Source organism: Seriola aureovittata, chromosome 9 (assembly GCF_021018895.1).
Source record: "Seriola aureovittata isolate HTS-2021-v1 ecotype China chromosome 9, ASM2101889v1, whole genome shotgun sequence".
Taxonomy (NCBI): domain Eukaryota; kingdom Metazoa; phylum Chordata; class Actinopteri; order Carangiformes; family Carangidae; genus Seriola; species Seriola aureovittata.
Window position 1 is genome coordinate 11,084,761 of NC_079372.1, and position 16,214 is coordinate 11,100,974.

At 40.9% G+C, this 16,214-nt stretch overlaps 2 protein-coding genes across 6 annotated transcripts in view; one reads left to right on the plus strand and one right to left on the minus strand.

The window, feature by feature from the left end:
• The window catches only part of zmp:0000000926 (uncharacterized), a 76,955-nt gene that overhangs the window by 30,205 nt on the left and 30,536 nt on the right, over positions 1-16,214 (minus strand). The window lies entirely within an intron of this gene.
• LOC130174496 (dysbindin-like) lies at positions 1,127-12,338 on the plus strand. Its single transcript, XM_056384339.1, has 4 exons — positions 1,127-1,626; positions 9,384-9,533; positions 9,890-10,039; positions 10,736-12,338. Exons 1-4 carry the CDS (start codon positions 1,584-1,586, stop codon positions 11,029-11,031), a joined length of 639 nt encoding a protein of 212 aa, XP_056240314.1. The 5' UTR covers positions 1,127-1,583; the 3' UTR covers positions 11,032-12,338.

The following is a 16,214-nucleotide window of genomic DNA, read 5'->3' on the forward strand; positions in this document are numbered from 1 at the left end:
TGCTCAGCCTGTGAAAAGAGTTGTATAATGTCTTCTGAGGCTCTGGAGGAGATTTGACACGTCTGAGATGATAGTCCCTCATGATGTCATCAGGATTATCTCAGTTTAGGCTTAAAGGATATACATGTTTAACAGAAAGCTAGGGATATGTCGAATTTTAAAGTTGTGGGCATTTTCTAGACAGAGGATGACATTCCCTCTCGTGTCACCATGAGGTTGACATTTGTGATTTTGAGTAATATACTGACAACTGTGTGTGGGTGTACTTCAAGTTCTGTAGAGGACAGATTTACACTACTTTGACCATTCCTTAACTTTTGTATCAGGTCAAAATGCTGATTAGTCCAATAATTTGGATTAAGACATTATACTAATGAAATTCTCACCAACCTCAGCTGTACTCTGTGCAGCATTAGCATTGTCACTGTGAGCATGTTAGCATTTAGCTCAACGTACAACTGCATCGTACAACCTCACAGATATGCCAGCATGGCTGTCGACCCCTGGGGGACTAAACAATCAGCACCTCTGCTGTGTTGATTTTTTTTTTACTTTTGATTTTTGTTTGCCAACCTTTTTTTTTTTTCACTTTTTCTTCCTGAACTTTATGGAAATGCAATGATAGATTCTTAGAATACTCTTTCAATAAATCTGTTAGTTAGAGCCTATAAAGCTTTTCTGTCTTATTAAAGTGTGATAGTAAATATAATGAAAATGAAAGAAAAGATGACTAAACAATCATAGAGAAATAATTTACAAAAAACAACATGAGATGATGTAATACAACAAAAAAAATTCACAGTATTTCATAGGTTTTGTAAAGTGTAACATATAGTAGGTGATAACAGTCAGTCATGTACATTGTCGTTGTTTTCCTGTTATACTGAGAGAGACTGTAGTGACTTATTGATTCACTTCTCAAGCTTTTATCCTACAACAAAGTGAATAAATAAATAAATAATATAAAGAGAAGCCTGAGGGTTGAGATGGGAGGGGTTTAATCCTGGTATATTCCTCAATATTATGTAAAGAGCCTGTGCTCCTCCTGATCCAGCTGACCCCCTCGTTGTCATCAGTTGGTACAGGCCACAGTGCCGTAGCCCACTATCACTCGCCCCCCCCCTCCCTAAGCTGCACAGCTCCTTACAACTCAACTGAGCCTGTCTGACAGAGAGAGCAAGACAGCGTGTGTGTGTCCATGTGTGTGTGTGTGTGAGACATAGAGAGGCATCCGAGATGAGAGTGTGAAGCAGTGAGAGGGAAAACCTAGAAAGAACAGCAAAGGCAGTCAGAAAGGGGGAGGACGTCAGCCAGCACAGCCAAAAAAAAAAAAGAAGAAAAAAAAGGCAGAGCAGATCAGAATAAAAGAGAGGACGAGAAGAGGGGAGGGAGATAAAGGGTAATGTGAGTCTACTGTGTTTGATGGTTCTGGCACCAAAGTCAAGAGACTGGCAATGACTAGATGACCAGCCACTACACACACCAGCATCCTGTCCTGGAGCCTTGACAGGAGGGGACAAGAAAAATCCCCACACACTCAAAGGCAAAACACTCTCTTCAAACAATCCCACATCCACTGGATCATGTCGTCTACTGGGTCAACCTACCACAACAAGCGACTGGCATGTAAGTAACCAACAGTGTATGAGTTGACAGAAATGCAGCTGAAGAGAACGTGGCACTAAGAAGAAAGACTTGCAGCACATTGTAACTTTATGAATTACTCTGCCTTGTTGCTGTAATTTCACATGTGACGTGCTCATCTCTCAGCTACGGGCAGTCATTTATCACATTCATTTGTAGAGCATAGTCTCTTCAGTTTCTAATTGAAAATGTTAGCATTTCATTAGCTAGAGAAGCTTTAATATAAAATAAGTAGTGGGGGATAAATTCCTGACGACTCACAACTGAGCATTCAGAGCCTGACAACAAAACAGTCGACTCCTTCATGAGATGTGTTCAGTGTTCGAGCATTAGTTAGTTTACTTAAGGATCAATACAGTATGTATATTAGGTGCTGTGTGGCTGCTACAGAATATTCTCTAAGCTATTTTTAAGTTTCCTCTGAAAACTGTCCCCGAAGGATTAATTAAATTATTACCAACTAATAATTACACATATTCACTTAATCCTTTTACATCCTGGCCCAGCTCTGAACCAACCCTCATTAGCAGTAGAGCTCTAACTGTCCAAAGTAATAATAACAGCCAAAGGCCATCCCTTTTTAACCAAATTAGCCTGACGTCCTTGATGGTGGTGCAACGCTGTTGATCCAGATGAGGTTCAATTACATCAAAGGCATAACCACTACTACACACTTCTCCTAGAGTCTGACCAAACTAAAAGAAGAAAGTCTTCACTTAGAATCAGGGAAGCAAAGCGAGCTGCTGCCTGCTTGCCAGGGAAACACTGTCTTGCTATCTAACTGAACAAATGACCCCATGAGAGCAGTTTGCTCTACTTGAGCGTAGAGAGAACAATTTGCTGTTTTATCATGCTACTTGCTTCTTTAATGAATAAATTTTTGTGTGGGTGAGTGTTTCTTACTGTATACAGAGTAGAGCCAGAGCACTGCATATGAGCTTTGTGCAGACTACTGAAAGCCCTGTTTTGATTGACCTTAATAGGGAGCAGTGGGCATGGCAGGAGGTCATCTTTGCATTTAGCCCTGAGTGAAGTGCCTTAATGGCTTCGGGAATGGGGATGGCCTGGGAGTACACAATCTGATCAGATACTTAGAGAGGGGTGGAGAAGATAAAAGAGTGAGTAATCACACATATATTTAAATAATGTGTCCATGTAAGTATTTATTGCTCCAGGCTTCAGGTTGAGCTTCCTGCAGTATGACGTAGTATGACGATGATGGCGGTGGGTGCTGTGGAAAGAGGCGGGACACGGTATCATAAATGGCCTGTCTGGATTTACTTTCTACTACGTGGTTGTGTGTTTATGGATAGGCGTGTGTGTTTGTCTGTGTGTGTGTGTGTGTGTGTGTGTGTGTGTGTGTGTGTGTGTGTGTGTGTGTGTGTGTGTGCGTGCAGTCAGGGGAGTCGGGAGGCACGGTGGGGGAGGTGGCTGTTGTGGTGCAGTGATCTCACTCATAAATGATTTATGCTTGATGGACTGCTGTGGCTACGAGGCCCGCAGAGAAGAGTGAGCGGCTCGGTAAATAACAACAGTAATACCTAAAAATGATGTGGCTGTATGCTGCTGGGAGCTGGGTGACACCATCATCAGTCCTGAGGTGGGGGTGGGGGGGGGGGGGGGGGGGGGGGGGCTGCAGGAGAGGAGGGGTGGAGTTTGAGATAGATGGGCTGTCAAATGTGACTGGCTCACTAGTTCTGTCTCACACACGTAAACACCTGGTCTCTGTTCACTGGAAACAGAAAGATGATCATGGGATTTCTTTCCACTTGCCTCAAGGGGATTGAATGCTACACCATGTGACTCTTTGGTTCAATAGGAACATTTGTTCCCTGCTTTCGGTGCAGTTCCCAGGACTCTTGATGTATGACTGCACCCTTAAAATGATACAGAGCGACTGATGACGCATTTATTCAGAATTGAATGTTTTCCTCGTAGAAAAGGTGCTGGTAATGTAGCCATAAGAAGACAACAGAGAGAAACAAATACACATTGCATGCTGGGGCAAAATGAAACAAGCACAGAGACTGATGTGTCATTTATCATACTTGGTAAAAAAGACTAGTAGTGTGTGTTATCAGGAGCACTGCAGTGGAAGTGGTAAAAGGATCAGACCCTGCAGAATAACCAGAAGGATGAAAAAATCATGTGCTTCAGCTAAACCGTCACCTCTGACCCTTCACTACCCACCCCCTCCTTCTACACGCACAAGCATCTCTACATCCTGTGTTAGACTCCCAGACATAAAGAACTGCTTATGATCTGATCAACATCAAAAGAGTATTAAAAATCAGGACAAAAAAAATCTTGCAGCACTAAAACCAATGAAATTATTTCTATGCTGTGTGTGTTTTTGCTCTGACACACAACAAATACACAAAATTGTATGGCATCACTGCACCTTTGAATTTTTCAGTATGGGGTTAATCTGAGGCAAGCAGACCCAGTTAAGCTTTGCCTCAAATCACTGACACTACAGTTACGTTATACCAGGAATAATGCACAGCATGCTCAGGTTGCATAACGCCACACTCCACTTTCTTTCTTTCTTTCTTTCTTTTTCTTTCTTTCTTTCTCTTTCTCACTTACAAAGAGAGCCCACATCCTACATGCATGCATGCACATACACTACAATCAAGGCTTTAAGCTGTTGGGTTATGCACTACAATGCAGTAGTCCCGTGTTGTAGGGCGTGCAGTTGAGGGATTGTACCGGTATTGTATAACAGTAAGCCCCAGGTAATTATGGCTCAGTGTGGGCTGAGATGGAGCATGGATTTGTGGGTAGGGTGCATAGGTCCCGTCACAGATCACAAGCGTCATGGAATTTCAGTAGGGTAGCTCTTTAAATACTGTGAGGCTTAACTCGGTTAGTGGCCTACACAACATTTATCTTTCTCTCTCCGCACAGACTGAAGCTAACCCTCTAATGTTTTTCTAAATGAACTCTGTTGAGGGAGCTACTGTATAGACTTCAGTATTACTGTGTACAGAGGCACCACCACCACCACCGCCACCACCTCCTTTGAAGTCTGTATCTTATCTCAAAAATGTCAGAACATTTCCTTTCCAAAGCCTCCTCTGATGGCAGCTCATTTTCCTGGAAACATTCCCAGTATTTGCCACTCATACTCCAACTTCTTGAATCTTGCCAACTTCCGAAGTCATTAAGTTTTGGTCCCTCTGAGTACAGTCACATCAACCCTACAATAAAACTGATTATCTGTTAAATGCTGTCCCCTAATAGAGATCATCCAATCACAGCTTAACAACTGGGAACTTGGCACGGCGGGTCTGTCAAGCTCTGGATTTCTCCACATGTTGAAACCTGCGAATAAGGCTGTATGTGATACTCTGTGACTGAAGAGGCCTTTGTAGCCTTTACAAAACCAAAACCACAACAGCAAAGATGTAAAGAATGGATTACTTTGATGTAAGCCACAAAGGTTAGCATGTTTGCCTGAACTAGCTTCGTACCTGCAGTAGTAAGCTAGTGTTGTTTCCCAAGGCCAGGGGCTTGTGATAAACTACACACACAGACCACAGTCAGTCCAGAAAAAGTAACTGTATCTGACTGTTTCTATTGGTCTAATTTTCCCCCACTAAGGTTGAACAAAAGCCATGACTTGCCATTCTGCCAGTCACACATTCACTGAAGCAAACACAGGGAGAATATTCTCAAAGGTTGGTGCTGATGCAAACGGGCCATGGCAAAACATCAGAAGAGAATCTAATCTGCGGAGAAAATGCATGTTCACCCCAGAAGCCTTCAGTCGTCCAAAGAATATACCTTCATAGGCTGCATGCACCCATAAAAGGAGGTGGTCCCTGGACTGAGACTCCAGTTCTAATTCCTGGATCCTGTATGCAGTGCTAAGGATAAAAACACTGCTACTCTGTCCCAGGGTAATCATCAGCAAAATGAGTTTGAGATGTGAGACACTGCCAGAACCGGTTTTTGCACAGAGCAGTCGTACTGAATTATTAATTCTGGCTTTCTTTTCAGATAATATTGTTTTTGCTGTCCATCAGTGGTTGTAACAAATTCCTAATGTGGTTTAGTGCAGTGTCAGTAGTCACACACTATATCTGGTGAATCACTATGGAACCAGCAGATTTGAGGCCTGGTGCCCTCCTTATATCCTCTCCATCTTCTTCCTTTATAAGTTCTGTCTCCTAACATCCTGAGGCCAACACTTCTCTAACAAAGCAGCAGTCAGCCATCACAGCTGTTCTCTGTTCATTGACCCGCCCATAGTAAATCCTTTCCATGTGACCTGCGTTTCACAGCCTAGATAAGGGTGAGGCAGCAGAACCAAAGAACTGAATGAGTTACCCTGTTTAACACCAAGACTACTTTATCACTTTGTGCTTACTGACCCTTGCTACAAACTTGTCTCGAACATCATTGTCGCTCTTGTGCTGGCAGTCAATGATCAAACATACTGTTATTCATTATGCAACAAGTGCTCATTTTCCCACAATATGATTTTTTTCCCCCTTGGGATTGCCTCTGAAAGACTTGAACTTACATATAAGTAAAGAGCAAATAACATCGGACTCATCGGACAGATTTAAAGTGGAAAAAAAAACAAACAGCGAATGATCATTGGCAGCTAATGACCCCTGTCAAAAGCAAGGGATTCCCCAGCAGAGGCTATGAACACTTTCTGGGTCTCTCGCAGAGCATGGTAGTAGAGTAACTGTAGCCAGTTTGCATGGAGACCTCCTACATGTCTTCCACAGCAGGGTGGTAGAAAACTCTCAGGTTATCTGAATGAGTCAGCCTTTTACATACATGGTCTTCTCCCACGCAAGGGCAGACAGATGGAGATATGAAGCTGAGCCTGTGCGTGGGTTGGACATGTCCACTGGCTATCTCAACCTCAGTAGTGAAATATGATTTTTAGATGAAGAGACAAAGAAAAAAAAAAAGGAGAGAGACATGCTCAGAGAGAGGGACAGAAAGAGAGAGACCCATGCAGCCACCAGGCAAAACTGAAGTTTATGTAAGCTGTGTAGATTCATCATCATCATTAGGAAGCCTCGTCATTGCTGTAACAGCCTGTAGTAACTGCTTTATTTGTCTAAAGCTTCCCACTGCTGTAAAATGTTGACTGCTGAGGAACCATGGACACTAGCAGGGGGCAACAATGTCAGGTTGAGGCCATAGGCCTCATGAGTAACTCACACTGTTCTTGCTGTGTGTTGTCTTGCTGGACTGATGGGAAATGGCTGGGCCACTGGCGTGTCTACGTTTCTTGGGGCCTGGGCTGAGGGTGGCGGGGGTCAATCGAATCCATTTTCTATATCTGACTATTTCAGGTGTGTTTATGAAGACACACCCATTGCAGGGAAATTGAAGGCAAAAACCCATCAAGGTGATGGGCCAGCACAAGCCTTCAGATGGTGTTTTGATGATTATGACGATGATGATGGAGATGAGTTGCTAGCGGATAATACTTGTCTGATGTTGCAACCGTTGTGGTGAAAGATAAAATAACTGCAGTCTTGGTAACTTTCCAGAGTTGTAAACTTGGCATCTGATAAAAATGTATTATCTTATTAAGTTATTGAGGTCAAACCTATGTTGCCTCTCACTTACATATGTCTTTCCTTTACAGTAATCTGTCACCCTTGACACAGCACACTGCAGTGTTTGCAGTACAGTATGTATAACACGTAGTGTGTGGAACAGCACCTACGTGTGGGGCAGTTGTGGGAATTACTTAGATATGGCAATTGGATATTACTCATCCACTCCATGTTATTATAATTAGAGCAGGAAAAAATGAAGCAAAATCTGCCAGAATAGTTAGATATATTAGCAAGATTTGAATTGTTTGCATTCATATCTGGATAATGGTTTATATGCAACAACACTGTAAGCTTTATATCATTGACTGTGTTCCCAGTTACTTCACCAGCTGTTATCACCAAATATCCGTCAGAGAGACTGTGAACCACAGAGTGGTTTCCTGCCTCCACAGACAGCTTGACTGACAGACTAAAGGGTTGTTGTTAGTGCATGACAGTGGACACACACACACCCCTCCAGCACTGAGGAAGAGTGATTGATAGGTTGACTAGGAATGGGTCTCCAGAGGGGGAGCTGTCTGAAGAGGAAGGTTGGGTGACACCAGATGCGTTGCTGTGTTTGTTTTCAAACAGGAGAAAAGCAACATTCACAAGGTCTGCATGTAGATGAAGTGAAGTGAATGTTGTTACTGTGCATGCTGGATCCATCTGCCAGCATCCTGTAAACATGTTAGTCATGGAAGATTGTTACACATTACACACACTGGGTGACAAAATGAGCATAAACTGAATAGCAAAGGCATGAATGCATAAGCACACATACAGTCTTTGTGAACATGCACACACTTACTGATTCATACATACGCAAGCACACATACACACAACCATAAAAAACACTGGTGACATGAGTCAAAGTGTCAGCTCATGGAGCCCAGTGGGAGAAGGCACAGTGTGTGCTGAGGATGCAGTGTGGTTACACAACCACTGCTGGTCAGCTGGGCAGAGGTCGATGCTCGAGGCAGACCTATGGACAGATGCTTGCTTGATTTTCGTGCCTCTATTTTCACATACTCAAATCCATAAAAAAAAAAGAGCCCAGTAAAGCAACATGTAGCTAGTTAGTGCATCTTCAGAGATTTGCAAGGTTTGCAGTGTGAGTCTGCAAAGACAGAGAAAGGAGTAACTGCAGCTCAAAAATAGTGCTTGCATAAGGAATATGTTTAAATTGCTTATTCTAACCACACTCCGAACAAATTCCAACATCTTGAAAGGTAATTAAAAAGCCACCCTGTCCGACTAACACTGTTTTGGCATGATGACCAATTTCTGTCAACTCATCCATTTATCAGAGACTTCAATCTCCACTTGGATACATCTTTGCAATGTGCCATCGGGAGCACAGTTTGCACACAATAAGGAAAAGCAAAAGCTGCATTTTCCCACAAATTATTACTTTAAAAAATATAGATGCAGCAGAATAATCACATAGCTAATCTGATGCCATTAAATTCAAACTGCATGTCTGATCATGACCGCCAGAGGTCAGAATAATCTCATCAGAACTTTTTCTTTGCCTTGAGAAAAGTCACAGACAGGGCTGAGTGGATGGCAAGTAGGAAGAGGATGCACAAGAAAGGACCGGAGTAACGTAAACAAGAAACATTTGGATGAATAGTATAATAGCAGGTTACTAAAAGAACTCTGTCTTTACATTGAAAACATAGCTTATTTTTTTGTGCTTTTTTTTTTATTTTAGAAAAATATTTCCTATTGACGGCAACTTCTTTTAAACACTGACAACATGTCAAAACCTGATTTTGAGTTGTTTTGTGTATGTGTTAAGTGTGAGATACGACAGGACTTGCTCCAAATGAATTACTTCTAATTTAAATTGTGACAGCTTCCAACAATATCAGTTGTGACTTGGCAAGCTATAAATCAAGTATATGACCACCTTTTGTAGCAGTTTCACAACCATAACAAACCAGCCAAACACAAATCAGGCAACTGAGAGATTTGGTACACAGTTAAGTAACAGGTCGTCATGTGTCGGGCAGAATAAGACAGGTCATAAATATTCCATCTGCTATCAAGAGAAAGCCATTTTTTTGCATTTGAAAAAAAAGACAATACGCCACACATTAAAAGACAGTTGAAGTTAATATATTGATATGTTTTTTTTTTGTGTTTTTTGTTGGTCAGCGGAGACAGACAACACTCAGAGGGTGTTAGACAATGATTCTGCCCAGCACCTGAAGATGCGGGAGAGACAGCGCTTTTTTGAAGAGGTCTACCAGCATGATGTAGACAACTACTTGCCCTCGTCTCACCTGCAGATCGACTGCAGGAAACGTGAGTAACTGTCGCCTTACATGGTTTTCTGTCCTGGGGGCATAACTACATATATGATTAAATGACAACTGGATATAAATGTTATTTGCTGATGGGCAGCTGTTTCACTTTTGCCCAATCTGCTCTGAAAGAACTTTATTTAGCAAATTATTTACATGTTTAAAATACATTCATAGCCATAATGGACGCTGTTTATGAACATAATTTAAACGGATTAAGACATTAGCAAAACTATCCAGGTGTCAATGACTCATAAGTCAAATACTTCATCATGCATATTGTCAGATGATATGTATCACTTTAGATATGTACAGTGTATATTGATGTTATAAATGCTGCTCTGCCCATAAACACAGCTCCCATGGGCAGCATCTCATCTATGGAGGTAAATGTGGATGTCCTAGAGCAGATGGACCTGATGGACATATCTGACCAGGAGGCTCTCGACGTGTTTCTTAACTCAGGCTCTGGAGCAGACGAGGGAGCGCTGGCATCCCCACTACCAGGTGCACTGACTGCCTCTAAGTTACAAACGACCTTCTGCCATTAGTGGTTTGAATATGGAGTAAATATCTAAGACTGAAGTAATTTGCCTCATTTAAAATTGACACATTATGGGACATTATGGTGGAATAGTGTGCAAACACTGAAACTATGAACTCTTCTAGTGATCTCTACATTCTACTGGCTAATGGAAAAAGGTTTTTATTTTGGTTTCCTCATGAGTCACGAGTCATATGATTTACAGCTTCAGGTTTGTTCCTTAAGCTAAAAATATTTTAGGTTTACAACTGTTGTAGGTTGTGCCATGAGAAATCCCCAAGACTGCTTTGATGTGAAAATTACAAATGTTTCCACAGGCTGAGAATTTATTTGTAGTTTTTGTGATATAGAAACTCATAAAATTAACACCCGAGAGTCTGCTGCAAAACAGACTTAACAACTTATTAAAAAATGTAATTTCTACATAAAGTCATAAATGTACCTTTTTACATTGACAACATGTTTCAAACACTTTCAGTTGCATTGCATGCACATGCACAAATTTGACTTGGAAACACAAAGTTATTTTTTGGGGTGTTGTCAGAACTACACTATTTGCGCGACGGACCTACATTTTGTTCATGAGAAACACGGAGTAATGCAGGTGCATCATACTCAAAGGACAGGTACCGACATGTTCTAACAGCTTTTGTTTACAGAGTGTGAGGACGAAGACGAAGATGAGGAGGATGAAGATGCAGAGGTTGTCTACAGGGAACGTGCACCTTTGAAACAGCAAAATGATGTTTGCCGTGGCTCAAAGTCTCGCATGTCCTCTACATCGTCTGGCTCAAGTGACACCAGCGGGGCTGGAGTGGATACACCCGTGATCCAGTCGGACGATGAAGAAGTCCATGCTGACACTCTGCTGCTTACCTCTGTTCCCCAAACCAGGGATGAAGAAACAGAGGAGGAAGATGAGGAGGAAAGATGCCTTTCAACTAAATCCTCATAAAAACTGAATTTTACTGCACAGAGAGAGCAAAGGAGTCAGAGATCTCTCTCTCGCTCCACATTTGCATTCCTTTCTTTTGGGGAGCGCCCTAGCATGGTTGACCTGGCTGTGATTTTCTGTATCTTTTTGAATGTTTTCTTGAGTACCTTGGCCTTTTCTTTACAACTTAAAATGTACTCTATTTTTCCTAGTATCTGTTAAATACTCTAATTAGTTTCTTGAAGCTGTTGGTAAAAGTGTCCTGACATTTCAGGCAAATCATATAAGGCATATCATCCCCATGCACTAACATGTTGTGGCTGAGATAAAATTATTTGTTGGCTGAACCTTTGTTCCTCTCATTGCCAGTTGGAAACTAACTGAAAGCACAGGTCCTGAGCAGCCACATGGAGCCTGACGGTTGCACTACATCTTTGCTTAGACTTTCTGGGTAAAGCAAAAGTAAAAAAAAAACTAAAACGGAGGGAAGTCATACTGTATTCACTGAACAAATGCAGACATGTACAAAGAAAAGGAAAATCCATGGCATCTTTATAAAAAAATAATGAAACTTTTATTTTTACTTTTACTACACTTGAATTTGAATACCTTGGATTTTCCATGGGTTTATTGGCATTTAGATTACAACAGAGAGCAGCCGCCTCTCCAGAGCTATACCAGACCACCACATCAAACCGCGGTGAGCTATTTAGTCTATTTTTTCATGGTTATGCTTTTTTTTTTTTGTCTGCTCGGTGACAATTGCTTTGAGCATTCAAAACGTTAAGACTTCAAACTGACAGCTCTTGACTGCACGGCTTTAAAGGCCACATGTGACAGGATTGTGCATCTTCATCTTGTGTTGTGTTGTGAGGATCAACATGAGGCAGAAATGAGGCACAGTGAGCAAAACCCAACAAAAGGTTTCATTCCTCCAACACTGTAATCAGTCATCGATTTGCCATGTGCATGTGCAAACTATTTACAGTATCATGAATGGAACCGTGTTTGTAAATGCATGCCATTTTCTTCTTGTTAGTGACGACGTTATTTGATTTCAACTCTGTAACTAAAAAATGTTTCATTACTGATCTATGCAGGTGATACCTGTAGCGAAAGCAACATTTTCATCCATGCAGGAATTGACTTGTTTGTTTACATACAGTGTATAACACATGTTCATATGGGTGTGTCAATATATGGGCGTGTGAATGTCGATGGTCAACATTACAAAACAATCTTTTTACAGTGTCAGTCATGATGTATATTTCTTACCTGTCTGAACATCTTGTCATGAACTAAAAAAAATAAACCACATGGTGTGTTTATCTGTGTTGTCTTTCTTTCCCTCACTTGCTTTTGGTTTCTCCTTCAGTTTTTTTCATACTGCCACATTCTGCCACTGGTTCGCCACCCTTCAGACAGAAAGACGGCTCTGATGTTTCTAAACCTCCCTCTGACTCAGCAGTCAATAATAACAACATGTAACAAATAAAGAAGTGCAAAAAATGTTGGCAGCAAATTTTATGATGCTTAAGAGGCCTGGCATAGTCTACTGTATGTTTGAATGACAGGCTGAAAATCACACCAGAAAGACAGTAAGATAACCACAAAGAGACCCACACATTTAAGCACAGAACGAAGCGTATATGTATAGGCGTCTACACGTATCCAGGGCCAGTACAAACAGGAGGAACATTATCACGGCACGCAAATTTTATTTCAGTTTCCTACTGGCGCCGGTCTGATAATTTTTTAAAAATAGAATCAAATAATTGTGAATCAACATCTGTTTACCTGTATGATCGTGTGCCAAGGACTTAAGGGATTTACAGAACTGACTGACGCATACAGGACGCTGTTCTAGCTTTTTCTTGTCCACTGGGCATTCTAGTTCTACTAGTTTTACAAGGTTGGCCTGTAGTTTACTCTCAGTTGTCTTTGATGACACATCCTTAGATACCATTGTGGTCTTTGGCTGGTTTGTTTTTCCTCTGCCAAAACAATGTATATTTTAATGTATTACAATAAAACCCTCCCATCATCAATCTCTTTGTGTGCTGACCCCCCAAAGTTCAGGTAGTTCAGAAACAAAAAAAAACAGTCCAACGACATTAAACCAAAGTCAATATTAGTTAACCCCTCTTTCCTAGTTCCACCAGTTTGTCATCTCCCATTTTTCATCCACAGGTATTGTCTAAATTAGCTCCCTCTCTCCCTCACTGAGGTCATCAAAGGTGAAATGAAGGCTGTAATCTGATCGATGAAAGGATCTTCTTATACCTGGATCCCTATAGACCACCTTAAAACCCTACAACCTTCCACAAGTTTGAGTACATGCATAGCATGTAACGGTTTCCTACAGAGGAATGTGATCCTGTAGGATGGCAAAACAACGGAGCCTTAAGATGAACAGAGGCCAGATCAGTTGGGTGGAGCTCTCTTGTACATTTTTCCTGGCAAGAGTTTCATTCTCTTTCAGTCTTCTCACGATAGCTACTGAGTAGAAATCAAATCTAATGATATTCCCACACCATCAAGACGCTGACTAGCAGGGCAGGTATCTGCAGGTCATTTTTTTTATCAGAAAGACTACAATAGCTTTCTGATAAATTCATATGTTGGGGATTATTAGGTTTTAAGATCATACACAGTAATTACTTATTCATGCATAAACTCCTTATATCAGTAGCAAGCGTGGCAAGTGGATCTTAATGAGAACATAAATACATTGGCTTACAGTAATCACGCCTGTCTGGGTCAAATTGATCTCTAAAAGCGGATGATAGATGCTTTTTGTTTTGTTTTTTCCTTTTTCTTTATTTGTCATGCAGATTGCCACCTAAGTGACATTTGTATATATATATCACATGAATACAAAGTAGTGGAACGGACAGCTTTGCTATCTACTGGTTTAAAGATAAAATAATAAACTGAGCAGTGGTCCTCTCCTGCTCCAACAGTAGTCGGAATGGCCAGGGTGAAAGCATTACACTCCACTGATGTCGCATACCTGCCGCTGTGAGAGAGCGCGACGAGTGTTATGCAATGTATGTAAAAGATCCAAATGTGAGAAACCCAGGAACTGGAGGGCAAAATGACTCACTCAGCCACAGCGGTGAAGATATCACATAGCGCGCGCACGCAGACACACACGCAGGCGCGCACACAGACGCACACGCACACACACACATGAACCCTGTAAGCAGACAACCTGATTGACTGTGTCAATGAAAGTGAATGTCAGCATTTGCCTATAGGATCTTGTCCCAGGCTTTTTGAACTATGTATGATGGCATTCCACTGTAACTATGTCCTTATACATAAACCTGGGTTTATGAAACTGCACCCACTAAACTCTCAAACATGCTGTAGGGCAGATAAGGATTTTTAACATCTGACACATATAAGATGCATGCATCAGGTAATTTTACAACTTGGTTGTGGTTTCTCACTGTAAGCAGTGAGTTAGTCAACAGGGGTCAGTCTGTGTTTTCTCCATGAACTAATAACAGAGGTGGGAGTAAATCACACATGTCCAAGCCACAAGCAAGTCTCAAGTAAGTCCAAGTTACTGTGGTGAGAAATCAAGCACGTCAAGTAAAGTCCCTGCTGTATGTAAAACAAGACAATTCAAGTCATTGCTCAGATCAAGCACATCACAAGTCAAGTTCTATGAAATGTTAACGATCAACTCAAATTTCCACATTTAAAAGTAAGTAGTTATGAAAAGTTTAGCCTTATTTTCAACATGAATATACCTTATTTTCAACATGAATACACCTTATAAATCTTACTGAGTCCAGATCTGCTACGATTATTATTATTAGTCTTATTATTTTTATTAACTCCACCAAAGAGGTTGTAGCTGCCTTGTGTGTTAGCTTCTGCTGGTCTGCCGCGTCCCAGTAGGTTGCGAGGTTTGCAGGCATCGCACTAGAAATTAGCTAGTTATTTTTCAAAAACAAAATATAACTTCTTAACATCTAGAAAAATGTAAATATTTAATTGAAAAAAATTCTGAGTGATCTGTCTCAAGTCATGACTACCAAGTCAAAGTCAAGTCGAGTCTTTTATCAGTGAAGCCCTCCAAATTTTGACTTAATTCTGACTTATCCTCTGCCTACTAGTTACCACTGTTAATTGGCACTTATTGTCTACAAGTCATTAAAGTTCATCTTAGAATCTATTTTGAAATTCTGGTCCTGACTTTTAGAGCCTTGCACAGACGAACACACATACAACTTCACACTCACACTACCTGCAGTCTGAGGTTATCAGGTCAGAGGCTGATAGTGATCCCCCATACCCACTTTAAGACCTGAGGGCCTTTTCAAGCAGTGGCACCCTGACTGTGGAATGCACTGCCTCCCTTTTTATGTCGCTTAAATTCTGTTGATTCTTTTAAAAAGCAGTTGAAGACTCTGTTACTCAAACAGACTTTTAGTTAGACAAGGGTTTTTACCGCTGTCTGATTTTATGTATCCCCATTGTGTTTATATGTCTTTTACATTTATTGTGAAGCACTTTGTGGTGTTTATCTGTGAAAGGTGCTATATAAATAAACTTTACTGACTTACTTACTAAATGGTCTGGTCTTTCTGAAATGTTCAAAATCGGCTTTCACCCACTAAACTGCCCACTGCTGGACAAGCTCAAATCTGCTCCAAAACTGTTCTATTCTCCACTGCCTTCATTTAATCTTTAAATCTTGCATTTTAATTCGATATTACCTGTTTTATAATCTGTTTTTTCATGCTGTTTTGACACTGTTTTCTTATTATACTTTTTACTTATACTTTTATGCTTCTTTTGTTTCTGTTAAGCAAATTGAATGACCTCTGTGTATGATAATGTGCTATAGAAATAAATTTGCCTTGCCACCAAGACCCTATATGGGAAATTAATAAATGATGGTTTAAATAAATGGTTTGAATACATCAAGTAATAAGTAAAGATCGTTAAAATGATCAAATTTATTTGCACTGTTTGATTGCTTAGCCTGTTTGACTTCTCTTGAGGTTTTGGAAACAGCAATATACCAGCCACTCAGCCACATATTGTTTGTGAATGCCCTTTATGAGTATGAGTCTTTACTCAGACATCACATCAATGTAAGCAAGAAGCATCTTTGACATGATATAACTGCCCTCTTACTAAATGGGTGGGAACCTGTGAACCTGGCACTTCCGTCTTGGAGCAAT

What these genes read in the sequence shown, in the direction of transcription:
- LOC130174496 (XM_056384339.1), top strand. Translation starts at nt 1,584, where the DNA reads ATGTCGTCTACTGGGTCAACCTACCACAACAAGCGACTGGCAT. An exon ending in GCAGATCGACTGCAGGAAAC is followed by an intron (nt 9,534 to 9,889) that starts GTGAGTAACTGT and finishes CCATAAACACAG; the next exon opens with CTCCCATGGGCAGCATCTCA. An exon ending in GCTGGCATCCCCACTACCAG is followed by an intron (nt 10,040 to 10,735) that starts GTGCACTGACTG and finishes TTTTGTTTACAG; the next exon opens with AGTGTGAGGACGAAGACGAA.